General features: G+C 42.8%; 1 protein-coding gene and 1 long non-coding RNA gene across 5 annotated transcripts; one reads left to right on the plus strand and one right to left on the minus strand.

Annotated features, from left to right (window-relative positions):
• Window positions 1–3,864: 3,864 nt before the first annotated feature.
• DIRAS3 (DIRAS family GTPase 3) lies at window positions 3,865–12,969 on the minus strand. 3 transcript variants are annotated; one of them, XM_075181882.1, is made up of 2 exons: window positions 12,900–12,969; window positions 3,865–5,267 (listed from the first exon to the last, which is right to left on the minus strand). In XM_075181882.1, exon 2 carries the CDS (start codon window positions 5,172–5,174, stop codon window positions 4,578–4,580), a length of 597 nt encoding a protein of 198 aa, XP_075037983.1. In that variant the 5' UTR covers window positions 5,175–5,267; window positions 12,900–12,969; the 3' UTR covers window positions 3,865–4,577. The 3 variants fall into 3 exon arrangements, with proteins under 3 accessions (XP_075037983.1, XP_075037982.1, XP_075037984.1); XM_075181881.1 differs by lacking the exon at window positions 12,900–12,969 and adding an exon at window positions 5,564–5,652; XM_075181883.1 differs by lacking the exon at window positions 12,900–12,969 and adding an exon at window positions 5,370–5,540.
• LOC142098926 (uncharacterized) lies at window positions 12,758–20,162 on the plus strand. 2 transcript variants are annotated; one of them, XR_012678457.1, is made up of 2 exons: window positions 12,758–12,937; window positions 18,965–20,162. It is a non-coding gene; the product is annotated as an uncharacterized LOC142098926 (long non-coding RNA). The 2 variants fall into 2 exon arrangements; XR_012678456.1 differs by lacking the exon at window positions 12,758–12,937 and adding an exon at window positions 18,565–18,844.
• The last annotated feature ends 311 nt before the right edge of the window (window positions 20,163–20,473 follow it).

Genomic DNA, 20,473 nt, shown 5'->3' on the forward strand with positions numbered 1-20,473 from the left:
TGTCCCACGGGTCAACGAGGTTTTTACAGGGGACAATTATGACTCTTTTCGAAAACACCTGGTTCCGGTGATTAGAGTTCAAAGATTCCGCACTCTACAGAAATGATCTCTCATCTCCCACTAGTTGCTTTATTTATATCTCTTTAATGTTTTACGCTGTCAGACTTGGGGTTGGTAGCGCCGTATCTTTTGCCCAAATATTTTGCCCTCTCCTCAATATCCCTTTATAGTAATATAATCTGGCACACGTGGTATACAGCGGTCCTTACTGGGTGCTGTGGTCACGGGCCTACTTTTTCGCTGTCGATACCCTAAATATATGGTTACACTAAGCTTAGCGTCACCCTTCCGCAGTTTCTCCGTTTGTCCTTGACCTCTTGTCTGTCTTCATACATCCTTCCTCCCCCCTTTACTTTAACCAAATTGTTTTAAATATTCTATATGACAGGATTGATAACGGTTTGTTTTATCTCTTTAAAAACTGTTAAGTTCAAATTATGCCTCGTACAACTTGCTGTGAAAACTAATAATGATAGTTTGCATAATATAAAAAAGAAAAAAAGAATTAGAAATGTTTAACAGCTTTCTGCGAGTTTGTATCTTAATGTAAATCTTTGCATCTTTGTGCCGCATTTTTTTTAAATTTGTTTTGGGGGGGGTAAACTACACCCCCCCCCCACTCAGAGTTAACAGCAAATCCACATGAAGGGTTCCAGATGTGTCCATGGACAGACCATGTTGAGATACAAGAGGTGCAATTGTATTTTATTATGCAGAGATAATACTGCATTGTGCTGCATACAACATACTAATACTGGGCAGCCTTGTTGATAAATTGCAATTTAGAGTTAAACTAGGACCCACCTCTCTCCCAGCATTAAAATCTGTCATGTTTAACATTTGCATGGTCACATTGGGGATATTTATGGAAGCTGGTGCAAGAAATATATATTTGTTTTCATTCTTCCCAAAGGGTGCGCCAATTTTAGTTTTCATTACATCGCCCCGGGATACGACGGAAAGCTGTTCGCTGAATACAAGCTGTGCGACTTATACCCCAATATGACTCAAGGCTTCATTACTGATGTAAAAAAAAACCCAACTCCAGCCCAATAACAGGTTTTGGGGCCTCAAATTTTTTTACAAAATTGACACATTTTTGATAGCTATGCAGCAGCTTTGTTGCCCTGAATACACCAGCCACTTTTAGCCACTTTTTGCACTGGGATTGGATTGATTTTCTAGGGAGCGTAAATAAATTTGCAAATTTCCCAAATTCTTCTGAATCACCAATTACTATTCCCGAGTATTGTAAGAACAATGGCGTCCATACAGTGAGAGAAATCCCTGCGCACACCACCAGGGGTCAGCACTGTACACACTCCTGTGCAAAAGTCATAAAGCAGACGGAATATGTCCTCAGAGGATCATATATTAACATGAAAGGGAGCCGCTGTATTGATTGCTTTGCCCTTACCGTGGACTTGGAGTCTACATTATGGCAACTCGCTAGGAACCAGAACCTCATGAATATAAATATGGCAAGGCCTCAGCGATGTCACAATTTCCACATGAATTAATAGGCTGGGTACCAGGTCAGCCCACAAAAATGGATCCCTCCATTGGTCCTCAATGGCTCCAAAACTCACTACTCTGGATTTGCGCAGCTGTGGTTAGGATTCCTCCATAGCACATGGACTTGTAGGGCAAGATGGCGGTGTTTGCGGAGGATGAGTAGTGTGCAGCAGCCGATGGGAGGAGTTGGGCAGTGTATGGCTCCCGACAGTCCCGATTTTGGTGGCACATCCCCATTTGCAGGGCTTAACCAAAGGTGGATGGAGCTTAATCAAAAATTGAGCATTTGTGGGCGGTGTTTGGGTGGAAGAGAGGCGGGGCTTTTTTGCCCTGGTTTCCTGATTCTTGTAAAAAGGAAAAGTGGAAGTGTTGCCCATAGCAACCAATCAGATTATAGCTATCCTTCTCTTGTACATTCTAGAATCTGATTGGTTACTATGGGCAACACCTCCTTTTTTATACAGTGCCCCTAGGGAATAAACACTTACTTGACTTTACAATGCAAAACATTTTGAACCAAGCATCTCAGAGATGTGAATATCAATGTTTGATATAGAATATATACACTCTTAAACACTTAATAAAAAGTCATTTAGTAGCTGTACGTCAACATGTGCAGAAATAGGTCACGTTTAAGTTTGTACGATGCAGAGAGCGCTATAACGTTACTTAGAAACCTAGTGTAATATGCAGTGTGACCAGGGCTGCCGCAGCTTTTGCTCACCCCGGTGTGCCTAGACTACATTCACCAAAATTTACAAATATGGGTGCCAGGGACACTCTCCTTGGTATCTAAGCAGATGATGCGAGATACTGGCTCAGTAGTACTATAATCCATGCATCACATGGATTATAGTACTACTACATCCATCATATAGTACTACTACATCCATCATATAGTACTACTACATCCATATAGTACTACTACATCCATCATATAGTACTACTACATCCATCATATAGTACTACTACATCCATCATATAGTACTACTACATCCATCATATAGTACTACTAAATCCATCATATAGTACTACTACATGCATATAGTACTACTACATCCATCATATAGTACTACTAAATCCATCATATAGTACTACTACATGCATATAGTACTACTAAATCCATCATTTAGTACTACTACATGCATATAGTACTACTAAATCCATCATTTAGTACTACTACATCCATCATATAGTACTACTAAATCCATCATATAGTACTACTAAATCCATCATATAGTACTACTACAGCCATCATATAGTACTACTACATGCATATAGTACTACTACATCCATCATATAGTACTACTAAATCCATCATATAGTACTACTAAATCCATCATATAGTACTACTACATCCATCATATAGTACTACTACATGCATATAGTACTAATACATCCATCATATAGTACTACTACATCCATCATATAGTACTACTACATCCATCATATAGTACAGCTACATCCATATAGTACTACTACATCCATCATATAGTACTACTACATCCATCATATAGTACTACTACATCCATTATATAGTACTACTACATCCATCATATAGTACTACTACATCCATCATATAGTACTACTACATCCATTATATAGTACTACTACATACATCATATAGTACAGCTACATCCATATAGTACTACTACATGCATAACATTCACTTACTGAATTTTAATTTAAAATAATTTTTTGCATTGTAACTACCCTCTTCAATAAACACTGATGTACACAGCCCAGGGAATACAGATATATTATAAGAATTACACCTAATCAAGAGGGAGGGACACAGAAACATTTTATTGTACAGGTGGCCAATATTGACAAAAAAAATGGGACATTTCCAGGGACTTCTTTCAAAAACATTGGGCAGCTCTGGGACATTAAGGACAGTTGCCAACTACCTATATATTCAATATTAAAAATGCTGTATTTTTTTCATCCCTACCTTTATGGTTACCAAATGGAGGAAGAAGAGAGGGGGTTTCATCCGAGGGAACTCAGTCGTTGCTAAAGACAGTGGTTGGGGATATATCGGAATTACAGGTAGACCTGATTGACTAATGACTGGGGTAACTTTAGCAGCTATTGCTCTGATCCAAAGGGGCTTGTGCTGCTCTGGTAATGAAAGGGTTATTGTGCATAAAAAAACCAGGGATATTAATCACTATAACCACTATAAAGAATTCTGAGCAGCATTAAATGATTACCACCTGTCCCAATTATAAACCTCACAAAGGGCATTTGCACCCCATCAATATGAACTCAATGCAACTCCATAAACACAGTGAATAATCTTTATTTCCAGTAAAATCCCCCAGAACAACACAATGTATAGATGAACCTCTATACACTCTGCTGTCAGCCTTTACAGTTATATCACATGAAGTGTGTGCCCAAAACATTTTGTTATTCTTATTTTCATATTAAAAGGGCGACTTACAAAAAACAAGGTGAATTAAACCCCCCTTACACACTGCACAATAAAGACCAAAAACGCAAAACATGAGAGCAGTAAAAAAAACAACAAAAAAAGCACATAAAAGATGAACACATAAATTACATTTACTTTACAGCAGCATCTATGCCCCCCCCCGTAATCCAGATATCCTGGCATGCAAATGTTACACAAAATATAACTTTAGCCCTGTGTAATTTGCAGTCAGAGGTGTCCTGACAGATTTCATGTCACAAGTACAGGAATAGTCCCAAAGCCGGTTCCTTTTAACGTTGAGCTGGCATTCAGGAGGCACGGGATGTATGCAAGACGACTGACTGCTAAATGAAGTGTGTCACAGGCATGCGGATAGCTTGACTTCTAAAACTTACAGGATGGCTGGACAATGGTTGCTATAGTAACCGTAATACCACAAAAAAAAACTGGCGCTGCTTTCAGCAATGTCGTCTGACCTAAAAGTTAAAACCTTCTATTTTAATGTCTAAGAATGTCTGGATTGCCTCATGCAGCGATGCGAGTCCATTAGGCTGAGGTCACCTTACATTATAGAGCATTTTCCTTTCAGCTTCTCTTTTTTCTTCTGCTGCCTGGACTTCTTCCCGGCCACCTGTAGGCTGACCGTTCTCCTCTTCTCCAGGTGCAAAAGTTCTTGGAACAGTTCCTGCACGTTGTAGTTAAGTTTCGCAGAGGTCTCCATGAAGGAACACTTCCACTTGGTGGCCAAGCTACCACCTTCGCTGGTCTGGACCTCTCTCATGGACTCGTCGCTCTTATTTCCCACCAACATGATGGGGATGCTCTGTGTGTCTCCTTTAATCTGACAGATCTGCTCGTAGATGGGCTGAAGCTCCTCCATGGACTGTCTGCTCGTCACCGAGTAGACCAAGATGAAGGCGTGACCTTTGGAGATGGACAACCTCTGCATGGCAGGAAATTGGTGGCTCCCTGTGGTGTCCGTGATCTGTAACGTGCAGATGTTCTTGTCGCAGCTGATGACCTGTCTGTAAGTATCTTCAATGGTCGGGATATAGGCTTCCCGAAAGGTTCCCCGTACGAAGCGAAGAACCAGGGAACTTTTCCCAACTCCCGCAGCCCCAAACACCACCACCTGGTAATGATTGCTTTGTTCTGGCATTCTGCTTCCAGGGAACGGACTTCAAAGGTTCAGAAGGCTTCCGGCTTGTATGCAGAGATCAGCAACCGTTACATACCGAGATGAAACGGACACCTGTTGAGGAATATTGAAAACAGATTATACAATGCAGAGGAAGCAAAATCTTTTGCAAAGATTGACAACATGACAGGTTATTATAAGATACATATGACTAACACGATTGAATATTATTTAAGCACAGTTGGATGATACTTGTGTCAGTTCAAGATCTCTAGGCTGATGGTACTTTGCAAAGTGCAGGAGCCAGTATGTGACTGGTCCAGATTACCAGCTAATTACATCCTCTGCTCAGAGATCCACCTGTCAATCACCTTCCTGGAGATGTTTCGGGACAGTATTAGGGACCTTACCTTGCCTGTGTCTTCTCCCAGCCCTTCCTGCAGTCTGGAGGAGGTTTCATTGCTGCATCTCACAGACGGCTCAGCCAGATGATATAAAGAGCCCCCTCCCTTTTTGTTTTTTTTCTTCTTTTCTTTCCATCATTGGTTTTGAATGGCAGAGGCAAGATTAGATTATTGGCGCCATCTAGTGGATATATTGAACTTTTTTTTTCTGCTAGATCATTCACTTTAGATAACTGGTATTTGGCAGAACCTGTTTTATAGGATTTTGTCCTGACCCTCCAGATGTCGAGAGCAGGACTGGATTGGTAGCGTGGATCTAAAGTAATGCTTACTTTGCACATAATGGTTAATAAGTGTTCCTTTTTTTGTTTTATAATAAATTTTTTATGAACTACAGGCATATAAAACATAGAAGCATGTGCTTAGTTTTGGCAAAATTAGATCCATGTATTCATTTTTTTTTTTACAAGTGAGATAGAATTTGGATTGGAACCATGGTGAGCTAAAACGTGTGTGTGTGTGTGTGGGGGGGGGGGGGGGGGTGTTCAGTTTTTTGGCCATTATATAGACCTGGCTTGTGGTTTATTATATAAATAAAACAATGTTCACAGAATGCCCAGACCTTTGTTTAAGCAGCAATCCCGGTTTCCTAATTTTATATGACATAAGACATATATTACGCTGGCCAGCTTAATATATTGCATGAACATGTTTAGATAAAACCCCTACTTTAAAACAGGTGAAGGCATTTTAAGAGTTTGACATGTCTAAAGTCTCTGAATCACTTTGCAGTGGTTAGTGTGAATTACACATATTAGTCTTAATCATACTTGCCAACTCTCCCTGAATGTCAGGGAGACTCCCTGAAATAGGGGTGATCTCCCTCACTCCCTGAAGAGTCTGGCATTCTCCCTGATGCTGAGCCAGTACAAGACGTGGTTGGCTTCGCCATCTGTGGCATGATGACACAGTTCAGAAATTGTGTCCTATGTCCATGTATTGATGTCTATGGAGGTGGCCATTTTCATGGAGACCAAGATTTAATCAAAGACTGACAGGTAAGACAATATTACTTCAGTAATGGAGACAGAAATGTAAAAGACACTTCAGTCTCTAGAGATTCATTAGCTGCATAGTTGCCTACTCTCCCGGGAGACTCCCGCATTTCTGGCAGATCTCCAGGGAAAGCAGGGCAACCTCCCGGTTCTCGCCCCCGCAATAGATAAGTGGCGGGGGCGGGGCTTAATGACGTAAATATTGCGTCAGCTTAGCCCCGCCTCCTGCCATAATTGCCCAAAATTGTGACAATCGTTTAGGGGGCGGGGCCAAAATGATGCGATTCATCAAGCCCCGCCCCCGCACGTCCACCTTTCCCGTGATCTCCCTGAAGCCAACAAGGAAAAGTTGTCAAGTATGGTCTAAATGCTGCATTTAGAATTCTATGAAATGCATTAAATGGGCATGAAAATTATTTTTATTTCATCATATTTCTGTAATTAAACACCATTAGATCAACTTTAAAAAACAAAACAAAAAACAAAAACAAAAACAGGGGAAAGACCAGTATCAGACCCCACCAATCCAGGAGAAAAACTCCTAGCAAATGATGGAGAACTGTCAGATGGCAAGACACAGGATGCCCACCTCTCGTTGGCAGGGCATCCTGGAAATTGTAGTTCCACAACAGCTGTAGATAGGCAGTTTTCTCAGGCCTGTTCTAGAGAATGCAAGTACACAAATGTATCAACGTTTACAGAATGAAATAATATTCATTATTCAAAAATGATAAACTGGTTAGATAATCCCAGCATCAACATCCAAAGAAAGAGCATCATTAAAAACAGAAAAGAAATCTTATAACTAGGCTTGTTAGATTGTTCAGATGGTTGACTGGATAACGAGAGCCGTTTACGACATCTGATTAAACCGGTTTCACAGAATGATCCTCATAACTAGGTGGATTATGATTATCAATATTTATTTATATAGCAACAGTATATTTTGCAGTTCTTTGGAACTGGAAACAAACACAGTAATAAAATGAACCATAGTGGAAGGCCATAAAACGGGATGTCTGTTTTTTTTCACCTACATCCCCCAATTAATAATGTTGTCTTATGGTTAACGAGTAACGTTTAGGTCTAGTTCACTCGCACGCTGAAAAACAAACATTGTTAGAAGCGTTGGCTAAGCCTTGTTCTTCTGACAGAGTGATCAAAGCATGTTCCCAAAGCTCCCCTGTAGCATAACGTATATGATGTATAATGTATATAATAACTCACCCATAGAACCCCACTCTATTGTACTCGGCGTTAACGCTTGTGTACAGTAAACCTGAAACCGGTGTAATGGGCACTTATCAGAGTTTGTCTACAGGTCTCTTCGCTTACATTATATTTTGGGACTTTTTGTTACTTTGCAGCACAGCGTTAGTGTCTAGTAGTTATGAAAAGAGTAACAGCTGTACCCATTCTAATCTTGTAAGAATACTGTGCAAATGTGAAACACAGAACACACTCACCCCAAGAGTATGGACACAGAATATAGTCTGGATTACTCTTAAATGGCATAGAAACCCCCGGTAGTATCCCCTGCATGGGGGTCTACCTAGGTGTAGTGGATGCGAGATCTCATCCGATCATGTGACACACTCATTAGCTAGATACACCATGATGGCAGCACGGTGGCTCAGTGGTTAGCACTTCTGCCTTACAGCACTGGGGTCATGAGTTCAATTCCCGACCATGGCCTTATCTGTGTGGAGTTTGTATGTTCTCCCTGTGTTTGCGTGGGTTTCCTCCGGGTGCTCCGGTTTCCTCCCACACTCCAAATACATACTGATAGGATAATTGGCTGCTATCAAATTGACCCTAGTATGTGTGTATTATGGAATTGAGACTGTAAGCCCCAATGGGGCAGGGACTGATGTGAGTGAGTTCTCTGTACAGCGCTGCAGAATTAGTGGCGCTATATAAATGATGATGATGATGATGATGATGATGATGATGGTGTATCTGACGCACTAGGCTGATTGCTGTAAATATTGTAATGCAGTAAGGAGTCTCAATTCCCTTTAAACCCCCAAGCAGTAGGCTCTTCCATGAGAGATTGGTCAATGTTGTTCAACAACCAGTACAGATTGATGGGATACACAGGACTTTGTTTATGAACCAATCGCAAAACTCCTTTTTGATGCACCGGTGCGGCTACTCTCCGGGGAAGCCTCTGCAAACTAGAAGCATTCCTACGTTTACAAGGGGGTGGAATAATCTTATTCAACACTGTAAACATCACATTACAGTAACTGTGCAAATTGCCGCTCCTCTGTACACACCATAATCCTGCTTCATAAATCCTTTTTAGTCTATGAAAATTGAGGTGCACGGCGGGATCACAGTTGTGTCGCATCCATTTTGCACTTTGTAAATGCCTTCCACTGTATTCAGTTCACACATTATAGGAATATTTTCATAAGGTTGACATTATTCTATTGCTGCAATAATTGGACCCATAACTATGTAGCTGATTGGGTGACTTGATTGGGCAGGTGTCACAGCCAACCAATAAGTACTGTTGTGATCCACACACCCGTTTTTCCCTAGACATCTAAATGTACAGTTCTCCAAGTATTGATTCTTGAACCCTACAGGATTCCATATGCAGTAGGGATCTGCAGCCAGAATAAGGCAAAAGCGGGAGAGACCATCATAGAATTCCTCAGGGGCGGGACTACCAACCAGAATTCATTTTATGCTTTGAAACACGTCACACTTATGAAAAAAAGACTCCACTGAATCGGTATTTTCAGTAGCTTCACCACATTAATACATAAATTGTCTATTTCCTCTATAGTCTTTGAGAACCTAAAAACATGAACGTGGCTTTCTCTTATGCGTTCATGCCATCAAACTGGAACATCCCAGCTGTCACACTTGCCAAATGATGGATGAAGTTTACCAGTGGTTGGCGCGGAGTCCAACACGCCCTCGGTGTTCGCCAGGGACTCCGCTGCGTGGGACGCACAGGTCGCGGTTCTCTAAGTCAGTCACTGGTGAAACTAAGTGAAAAGCGGAGTCGGACAATCCGAGGTCAAGCCGGACAGGAGCAAAGTACAAAATCGGAATGCAGAAGAATGGTCAGAGAGCCAAAGATCAGGTGTCGGTTTGGAGTGCAGATAAAATCAGGATCCATAAGGAGAGGTTAAAGACTAGCTGAGGTCACAACGGGGAACGGTCAAGCATGAATCTGGAGACAGGGAACAGGTAAGTGAGCTGGAGACAGGTAGGACCTAATACTCTGGTACCCTAGTGGTGCCAAAGCCTTCTATTTATAGGGGCCCGATGGTCCTAATTGGGGGTTGAATCGGCAGCAGAAGAATCCCACATGTGAGACTTGAACCTGGCTGGGAGGAAGAGGCGTCTGGACAAGACCGGCCGGAAGGAGACGGCGGCCGTCCCTGCGCAGCGCAGACAACACCTGACACCAGCATCTAATCTCAAAGCAAACGTATCAATTTCCCATAAAGATTTATTTTGTTTTTTCTCAGTTACTGGAATCTATTTCCAAACTGCCTGTTTTATATTATTTCAATTATTATTTATTTTTTATCTAAATATTTATTCTGTAGAGGAATAGGAATCACTTCAATTAAAAGATGAAATGTAGTTTAGAAGCACAACTGGTGGAGATGTAACTAATTTCAGTGCATAGTTTGAGGGCTCTCACTGACTCTGCAGCATAATCCAGGACAACGGCTGTATTCATGTGTTGGGCCATCGACAAAACCCAAAATCGGACAGAATTAAATCTGTTAAAAGGGACCCAGGTAACGGATGTATTTACGACCTCTTGAACTTGCCACAGTAATAGGACTTCCTTTTAAATCTCCTGACTATTCCTGGTGATCCCCTCATTCCTGTAGCCTGATCCGTGCACTTATAAATAATACAATCAAATAATACAATCTCTATCTCCGCTGACAAGGCGAGTTGCGGCTGTGCGAGGAATCTTTAGCAGACTTCGCTGAGCTGCCTTTGTAAAAATAGTCATCTCACTAGTTACACTACAGCGACTCAGAATGTACTCTGATTAAATTAACTATTAGAGCCAACATTGAGATCACAGTTTACCCTTCATAGTAAAGTATAGTGGGGGGGGGGGGGGGGGGGGGGGTCAGGGGTGCCTGTAATCTCCCCCTCTAGACCAGAAATGCAGTTTAAAATAATAAGAAAAAAAACATTTTTAGCATGTTATAGGCACTTGTGCCGTTTGCTTTTTGAGGGCAGTGAGACTTGTAGGATATTCTAGAGCCAAATAATGTATATAGTATTGTATGTAAATACTATCATCATCATCAGTTATTTATATAGCGCCACTAATTCCACAGCGCAGTACAGAGAACTCATTCACATCAGTCCCTGCCCCATTGGAGCTTACAGTCTAAATTCCCTAATATAGACACACACACAGAGGGAGAGACTAGGGTCAATTTTGATAGCCAATTAACCTACCAGTATGTTTTTGGAGTGTGGGAGGAAACTGGAGCACCCGGAGGAAACCCACGCAAACACGGGGAGAACATACAAACTCCCCACAGATAAGGTCATAGTCGGGAATCGAACTTAAGACCCCAGTGCTGTTAGGCAGAAGTGCTAACCACTGAGCCACCGTGCTGCCATACTATACATGTAACATGAATATTTTTTATGAAAGGCAAATTTGGAATCCCCTAAAATCATTTTACATGGTGGCACAAATTCCTGTGGGTTTCCCCACGATCTGCAGTATTTAGCAGGATCCTGGCAGTGACATACAGCTGGGACCCCACTAACTATCTTGGGTGCTGCTTGGGTTTGCTAAAAAAAAACTAATTTATTTAGCCTTAAGTAGTCTAGGTCTGTGCCTAGGTTGGCAAAGGCTATGAGGCGGCTCTTACCCTGCATAGGCAAACTTTTTTCTTTTATCAGCAAAGACAATATCAATCAATGGAGCAATAACATAAGAACAGTTACACCAAATGTATACCAAACATTCCGTAGCTTTACTGTAAAATACAGTGTGCTAATGAAGGGGGCGGAGCTTAGGTAACCAAAGATTGTGTGCCTACAGGCTCTAAAGATGTAACCCAGCTCTGTGTACACTCCCCGATGGATGCTGTCCTTCCAATGGCATGGGAATTTAGATGGAAAGACCTAACAGTAGAAGATTACAATAGTCCAGAAGGGAAAGGACGAGTGGATTACAGGTTTTAACGAATGAGAATTTGTATTTTCTCATGGCAGATTTAAAATGGAGTGCCAGCTTTTGGGCGATAGGTTGCTCAGTGGGAGAGATTCTTAGTGGGGTGTAGAAGGTTGAGCAAGTTCTCTTTGCATAACACCAGTACCTATCTCTCACAGAGGTAGATACATAAATGTCACTTACGGTAATTAGTAAACACAATTAATTCCATCATCAGCTCATTTACAAATGTTTCTTATCTCTGTGTATATGTTCTCTCTGGCAGATTTGTGAAAAAAAAGTTAATTTTATATGGTAACTTCTGCCCTACGTATGGGTTTAAAAAAAAAGAAAAGAACATATTATATAAAGCTATGCAAATTGTACGCTGGATTTAAGTCAAAGTCACATGGCGTCCTCCTATGTCCCATAGAGCAGGACTGTAGGAGGAGAGCACATGGGAGTGAGCATACTGATATCTTATGATCTCTACGGGTGAGTGAACTTCATACATCATGCACAAGGGTCTACGTAAAACACTTTTTCACAATCCTGACAGGTCCTGTTTACCTGAGGCTTGGTCAACTCCAGCTGTTGAAGAACTGCATGCTGGGACTTGTAGTTCCCCAGCAACTGAAGAGACACAGATTGCCCATTTGTCCTTTAAATCATTACAATAAAGAGGCTGGCAGAGCACAATGGGACTTGCAGTAGGACAACTGCTGGAGAGTTGCAGGTTGACTACCTCTACTCTCTACTTACAATACAGATCCACGGCTGTATATGAAAAATGAATATATAATATTTGCATTTACATTATATCTACAAATAATGCATGACTTCAAGTTGTGATAACACAAAGTACTCCTGTGGTGTGACATGAGCCACCCTGGAGACAGGACAGTGACTATTGCAGCCCTCCAGTGTGTAATGAGCAGAGCCCCTGCAGATGACAGCTGGAGAGATCTGACATGACACAGAAGCATCTAGCTCAGTGACAGCCAGTGCTGGGTCCATGTGCTGCCCCAGCTAACACACAAAGCTGCCTGCAGGACAAGCACTGGCTACATTAACTCTGCTGCCATCTGAGCTGATGGGGAGTAAGTACAGCAGCATCACTTACCTGGAGAGGTCGGAGGCACTGGAAAATACAAACTGCAGGTTGGTAGATCATCCTACAAAGACCAAGGGCGGGACATGCCCATTAGGCATCCCTTATACAGGGGGAGCTGGATTAAGAAAACCAACCACAAGAGATAAACCTTTCTTTAATTTACTTTACAGATGAGTCAGTACAGACTCTTCCTATTAGTATGATATTGTTATAACAAGAGCTGCTGTCACTGCCCCCTGCCAGCTACAGCATTAGCAGGGCGTCAGGGACTAAATACCCCCCTACGATTCATTCATGTTTTCCACAAGTGGAACATCCCATTCATGCAGCTGCAGAGGGAAGAGTGGCCTTAACCCCTTGAGTGCTGTAGAGATTTGCAGCGCAATGGTGAGATGATGGTTTCTGGTTGCCTGCACCACTCAGGGGTTAAATGTAAAAGGCAGAGGAGGTCCCTGGAGCCTTTACTGAGGCTGTTTATTATTCATGTGTCACTACCAACGTGTTCATAGGGGGCAGTTTTAAGAACCTGTTCCAGGACCAGCCCCCCCTCACACCTGCGCCTTATAATGGTGCAAACAGTGGGTTTGCAATGGCACATTTACTTTTCCATGACATATGGGTAACCTGAATGTGACCTTTGTGAGTAAAATATCTGGGATGCTGCAGTACTACAGTACAGTCATTTAATGGATCAGATTAGTGGTGATGGAGAGGTCTGCTGGGGGATACGCTGAGTTGATGGGGTTTACAGGCTTGATGGATCTACATATACTGATGGGGATGATCACTGCTCGGCTTTGTGGTCGCTACAGCTGTATTTGCTCGTGCAAAATGTCAGATTTTATGTATAACCTACGTCCATTATGATGTCATGAACATGCAAGGTGCTTCTATATATAGCCTTCATTGCATCTGCTTCTAATCTTTACTGCTTTACTCTAGGAAGTAATTGCTTGGTTGTTCAGTACATAAATGCATAATAACTCAATTGCCAGGATAGAAAAAAAAGCAAACTGCACAGCACTGTCATCTCTGCAAACAGAACTGTATGAGGAAATGTACTATATAGAGACGTCAAACAGGGAGGTTGAAAATCAGGGATATTTAACAAGTGTGGGCGTGGTTAGTTAGTCAAACGTGATTGTGATTTTATCCAGTCAATGAAGTGTCGAAGTCAGCAAATTGGATAAAGTCATTTAAATTAATATCGAGCAAACTTGGTTGTCTTTGTCTGAAATTATGCATAGAGCACGCTACGGCGTGGAAGGGTGTATCCGGCCGCAACACGTGGCAAACAGCAAGTTTACACATTTACACGCATTTACACGAACATACACATTTGTAATTAGTACACATTAATTGTAGTTGCAACACATAGTTATTTATGTAGAAATGTAGTAGTATTTATGTTTAATATTATAAGTTATATACATGTTAGTGAAATCAAAGGTTCAGGTTGCAGGTAATATGTCATGTTTAGTATCATTTTAATCCCCTATTCATCAGCAGTTGTCCGTTTCATTCGCCGAAGAGATCGCACATTGCATACTCTAGTTAGCGATGTTAGGGAATAAATGTTTAAAATGATACTGCCTGTATAATGTAAATCGACTAGTTGAAACTGGATTCTTGGCGGGAAAACCGGAGCACATCCCCTGAAGAGCTGACCCCCACCTTAGGATATTTTGGTTTGAACTGGCCTATGACCTGCACTACACTGGACCTTCCTGAAGTCTGAATAGAAGTCCAATAGAAGCAAGCCACATCATCTGCATTGTTTTACTGTATTCACTGACTGTATATAAGCAGGAGCTCTGGACCTAGTGGACAGTCTTCTTGGCCACAGCCTTCAGACCTGAATGACTGTACACTGGATCCAGAGCGCCTGCGATAAGTAACGACTGTACTTATTTTATTCTGACTTGTTATTCTGCTACTTTTGGCTATTAAATTATTTTGTGCTTTGGAACCACACATCGTCAATCAACAATCGTTATTGGATAGCAATTAGACATGCATAACAGAAGAATATGAAAAATGGTTGTTTTTAATACAAGTAAAAGGAACGTCCAGGAGACTTCTGAATTTTGGACTCCAAGGAGTTTAAATCATCCACCCAGATCCTGCATCACTTCCGTCTGAAGTGAACAGGGCCTTAAAGACCTAATTCTATGCAAATCACTCCATCATGGCCCAACGCAGAGAGGGGTGGGAGCCATGGTAGCACAAATCGCATTTTCACACACAACTCCCCCAAAAAACGCACTTGTCCTTTGGACTTCCCGTTCAGGATCTCCTGGATGGAAGGTCCAAAATGTAGGTAAAAATTAGCTACCACAATACAGCCCCCCTCAATCCCTCAGCCCCCTCCCTTTTTAAGTACTCATCTTTGTGCTGCCTGCTGGTCCTGGACTCCCACCCACGTGATGAGTGTCAGACTGGGGCATGAAGGGCCCACCAGGGGAACTGCAACGCTCGGGGCCCACCAGAGGGGGTGTGGCCAGCCCACGAAGTACAGCTAGCACCATAGTGTAGTATATAAAGAATGCAGTGTGTGTATAAAGAGTACACAGTCTTGACCTGCTCCTTAGATTGGGCAGAACAGTCCCCAAAAATTGGGATTGTCCAACTAGACCACGCTTGGCTAACCTGTGGCACTCCAGGTGTTGTGAAACTACAAGCCCCAGCATGCTTTGCCAATATATAGCAGCTTATTGCTGGAAGGAAAACTACAAGCCCCAGCATGCTTTGCCAATATATAGCAGCTTGTTGCTGGAAGGGTATGCTGGGGCTTGTAGTTTCACAACACCTGGAGTGCCACAGGTTAGCCAAGCCTGCACTAGACTCAGAACATTTGACAGACTGTCCTACCTGTTCTTGTCACTTTCACCACCTGTGGCTGCTGGTTTCTTTAGTTGCGGCTTGTCTGGATCCTGGAATGTTGGGGGCCCTATTTGGGCAAAATAATGGGTACATTTAGAAAATTCCAACCAGCCCCGACTTAAATCAGTCGGTCCCACAATTAATACTTAGGCCTTCCTACAGCCCCAACATTAAAGTAATAGTATTCCTATTTAATAAAATTATTTTCCTCCCTCCAGACAGCCCCTTAGACAGAAATAAATTAATCGCATTTACGTATAATAAATATACCTATTTTCTGCAACCGTCACTGCCATTAAATCATATTCACATTTAATAAATAGACCTCACGCTCCTCAAACTCAGCCCCACATTCAATTAATAGCCCCCAAACCACCCCATCTTAAATTAATTGTCCCCACTATAAAATTAAATTGCCCCACCTTCACCCTACAAATAAAAGCACCCATTATTTAGCCACCACCTACCACACACACATTACATTGCCACAAGCCCCTTGTGCCATCACATTACTGTGCCTCCTTATGACCACACTGTTCCCTCCATGCCGCTTTTGCTCCCCTCCTCTCCTGGCCCCCCTTCATCACCCTGTGCCACGCTGCTTTGGCCCCCCTTCATTACCCTGTGCCACGCTGCTTTGGCACTCCTTCATCCCCCTGTGCCACGCTGCTTTGGCACTCCTTCATCCCCCTGTGCCACGCTGCTTTGGTCCCCTTTCATCCCCCTGTGCCACGCTGCTTTGGTCCCCCTTCATCACCCTGTGCCATGCTGCTTTGGCCCCTCTTCATCATCCTTTGCCACGCTGCTTTGGCCCCCCTTCATCACCCTGTGCCACGCTGCTTTGGCCCCCCTTCATCATCCTTTGCCACGCTGCTTTGGCCCCCCTTCATCACCCTGTGCCACGCTGCTTTGGCCCCTCTTCATCATCCTTTGCCACGCTGCTTTGGCCCCCCTTCATCACCCTGTGCCACGCTGCTTTGGCCCCCCTTCATCATCCTGTGCCATGCTGCTTTGGCCCCCCTTCACTCTCGGTCATGCTGCTTTGGCACTCCTTCATCCCCCTGTGCCACGCTGCTTTGGTCCCCCTTCATCCCCCTGTGCCACACTGCTTTGGTCCCCCTTCATCACCCTGTGCCACGCTGCTTTGGTCCCCCTTCATCACCCTGTGCCACGCTGCTTTGGTCCCCCTTCATCACCCTGTGCCACGCTGCTTTGGCCCCCCTTCATCATCCTTTGCCACGCTGCTTTGGCCCCCCTTCATCATCCTGTGCCATGCTGCTTTGGCCCCCCTTCACTCTCTGTCATGCTGCTTTGGCCCCCCTTCACTCTCTGCCATGCTCCCCCCTTGCTTCCGTTCCTTCACTCACCTTTTCTATCGGCTTCTTCTCTTCTTCTCTTCTGTCTTCTGTCTTCTGGCCTCCTCTCTGCGCCGCTCCTCACTGTACGTTGAGCGTGATGACGTTATGCCCGACATTCAGTGCGAACGGAGCAGAGTGGAGTCGGGAGCGCCACGGCGACGTATTTTTTTTTTCCTTCTTTTTTTTTAAGTTTTCCGCTCCCCCCACCAACGAAGAGGGGAGCGATCAGGATCGGGGCGTACCGGGGGATAGCCCGGGCCCCCGGCGGCCCAGTCTGACCCTGATTAAAGTTGTGCACTACGTACTGTACATTTCTGTTAGTAATTAGGAAATTATCATCTCTGTGAGCTGAATATACTATTATGTTCTGTGTTATGATATTATAAATCATGGTGATGGATCCTGTGGAAATTAAAAAAAAACCAACAATTTAAAGCTGAAAGCAAATACAGACTGTAAGCGACAGCTGTAAAAGTAACAGTGTTTCCTAAAACATGAATGGTACTATACTGACACTTCCCAATGTTTGAAATGACCTATTGAGGGAGCCGCATTGCGCACGCAGGCCTACCAAGCGTGACAACATCATTACACCTGGCCAGCACACAGTGTGTCCACGTGTGTGCTATGACATCAGCGCTCAGTTCCGGCATCACAATGCAGGGAGTGGGTTCATGAGGATGTGATCCGCAGCGATTCGGGCCATCACAACCTCGCCTACTTTGCAGGGTGTAGAAGGTTGGCCTACTCTACAGGAGTCCAGGAGAACTCCCCAAAATTTGTGAGTCCCTACCATAAATGCTGAGAGATTGTTATATGGATCTATCACACTTTTGGTAAATTATAAAATTCTTCCTTATGTTAATTTTGAGTCTTTTTCCCTCCAAATGTGTCCCCTGTTCTAGGAATCCTATCACTTTAAAGAATACTGCCATCCTGAACTCTTAATATATATATGTTTCTATCGGTCTGTTCTCTCCTCTGAGTTGTACCCGTTCAGTTCTTGAAGTCTTTCCTGATCAGTTTTGTTATACATACGGCCCATGCACTATTTTCATAGCTCTTCTCTGAATTTTTTGCGTTTTGTATGTCTTTTTGATGATATGGCTCCAGAACTATACACAGTATTTACCTCTTACCTGACACCTCCTCTCTCTGTTCACAAATTATTTGTCCTCAGTTTTCATTTAAAAAAAATCTGGTCAATCTAATTCTAACGTACATCTTGTAGTATTTATTGAAAAGTATTGAATTAAATTGCACTTATGATGCCTAGAAAAAAATAGTAACAATTAGATTTAATATGCAGAATTATAGGAATTATAATGTAGACTTGATCGATATTGAAAATTAGGGACATTTTGCAGAGGAACAAAAACTTTAAAACTGTCCAAGGAAATGATGGTGTCACACCAACAAAGCAAAATGTTTTTCCTACAACACACACACATTAACCAGTCCCATCCATATTACAACTAGCCAAGAATTTTGTCATAACATCAGCCACACCCACTAAACAAGCCACACCCACTAAACCAGCTCTCCAGTGCCACACCCACCAGCCACACCCATTACATCACACATGGATGACATAGGGAGGGTCATTGTTACATCACTTGCCTATATAAGGGGAAGTTTCTGGCCACTAGACACCAGTCTACTACAGGAAGAAAGCAGTAGGAGCTGCACCCTGAAGACTCTGAGGTTAGTCTGGTGTGTATTTCTTGTACTACTAGGTTAATTGGCTTTTGACATTTGTATTGTATTGGCCAATCAGCGGTTTAACCTTATTGACTTTTTTATTAATTCTCATTGCCCCTCTTCTAAATACAGAGACAACAAGCCCTTCTAATAGAGGTGTAGACAAGGGACAAGGATAACGGATATGGTTTCTAGGTCTCGTGACACACACTTCTCCAGGATGTATCGTCCTGGAGAAGAGGTAAGTATAGGCACATTCACCTCCAGGATGAATCATACCATGACAGCATGGTGTGATGTAGAGCGTCCTGGAGACGTAAGGATAGGCATTTCCACCTCCAGGATGCATCATACCATGACAGCATGGTGAGATATAGACCGTCCTGGAGAAGAAGTTAGTATCAGGGACATCCTTGTCCAGGATGCATCATACCATGACAGCATGGTGAGATATAGACCGTCTTGGAGAAGAAGTTAGTATCAGGCACATCCTTGTCCAGGATGCATCATACCATGACAGCATGGTGAGATATAGACCGTCCTGGAGAAGAAGTTAGTATCAGGGACATCCTTGTCCAGGATGCATCATGCCATGACAGCATGGTGTGATAGCATAATCCTGGAGAAGTAAGGATAGGCACTCCGTCTTCCAGGATGCATCATCGTACTTTAGGCCAATGGGTGCGGTCCTTACTGGGTATAAAGAAATAGGGGCTCATTCTGGAGGAGTACCAACACACACATAGGATACACCATACTGTCAATATATCTGTTATTGCTAAGCCCACTACCAAGCTACAAGACTAGTGTGTACATTCTTCAAGGATATATTTTCTAGGTCTCGTGATTCTTAGGAGAAAAATCAGAAGAACAGTTTTAGGACAACAGGAGGGTCGAGATGAGTAGTAAAAAAGGAAGAGATGCCCACCTGAGGTTAGTATCTAGTCACAGACATGGGCGTCTTCCATGGATGTCTGTAGACGGAGCTGGATACCCTAAAAGCTAGTTTGGTAATTTAACTCTGCATAGCCTCTTAGTGCCCAGAGGGAAGGGCGGTCCTTCCAGCCATGGTTCCCCAGAGGTTTCCCCCACAGGGGGTTTTTCCTCTCCTGAGTGCTGAAGGACGACTCTTCGTGAGTCCAGAGGCTTCCTCCATCTTGGTCCTCTTATAGGACAAGTTTTGTAAGAGCCCCATGACAATTTTATAATGCAGAGTAGAGAAATAACATTTTACTTAATCAGACAAATGATTAATAAATCCATTTTAAAAGAAGAAACAAAATGTTATTTATCTTGTGAATCTATTCAATAAAGTAAATTTAAAGTATCATATTGAGTCCATTGTGTTTTTCTTTATGCATTAAAGTATCATGCATGCTATTGGGCAGTTGTTGGTACATTTAAATGTCATGTCTTGAGGCACAGGGAGACCAGGATGGGGGAAGGTTATTAAAAACTCAGAGGATCCTGTAAGAATATTCTGGGTTTCATGACAAATGGTCTGAAGAAAGCACCACCATATTTGTTCTTTTAAGGGAACCGATGCTGTATTGCTATAACTTTAAAGAGTTTCTGGGTGTTTTTTTTTTTTGGAAGAGATACCTCAAACCCGTCCATTCTCATCATGAAGAGAGATCCCGA

Source organism: Mixophyes fleayi, chromosome 8 (genome assembly GCF_038048845.1).
Source record: "Mixophyes fleayi isolate aMixFle1 chromosome 8, aMixFle1.hap1, whole genome shotgun sequence".
In the NCBI taxonomy this organism is placed as follows: Eukaryota; Metazoa; Chordata; class Amphibia; order Anura; family Limnodynastidae; genus Mixophyes; species Mixophyes fleayi.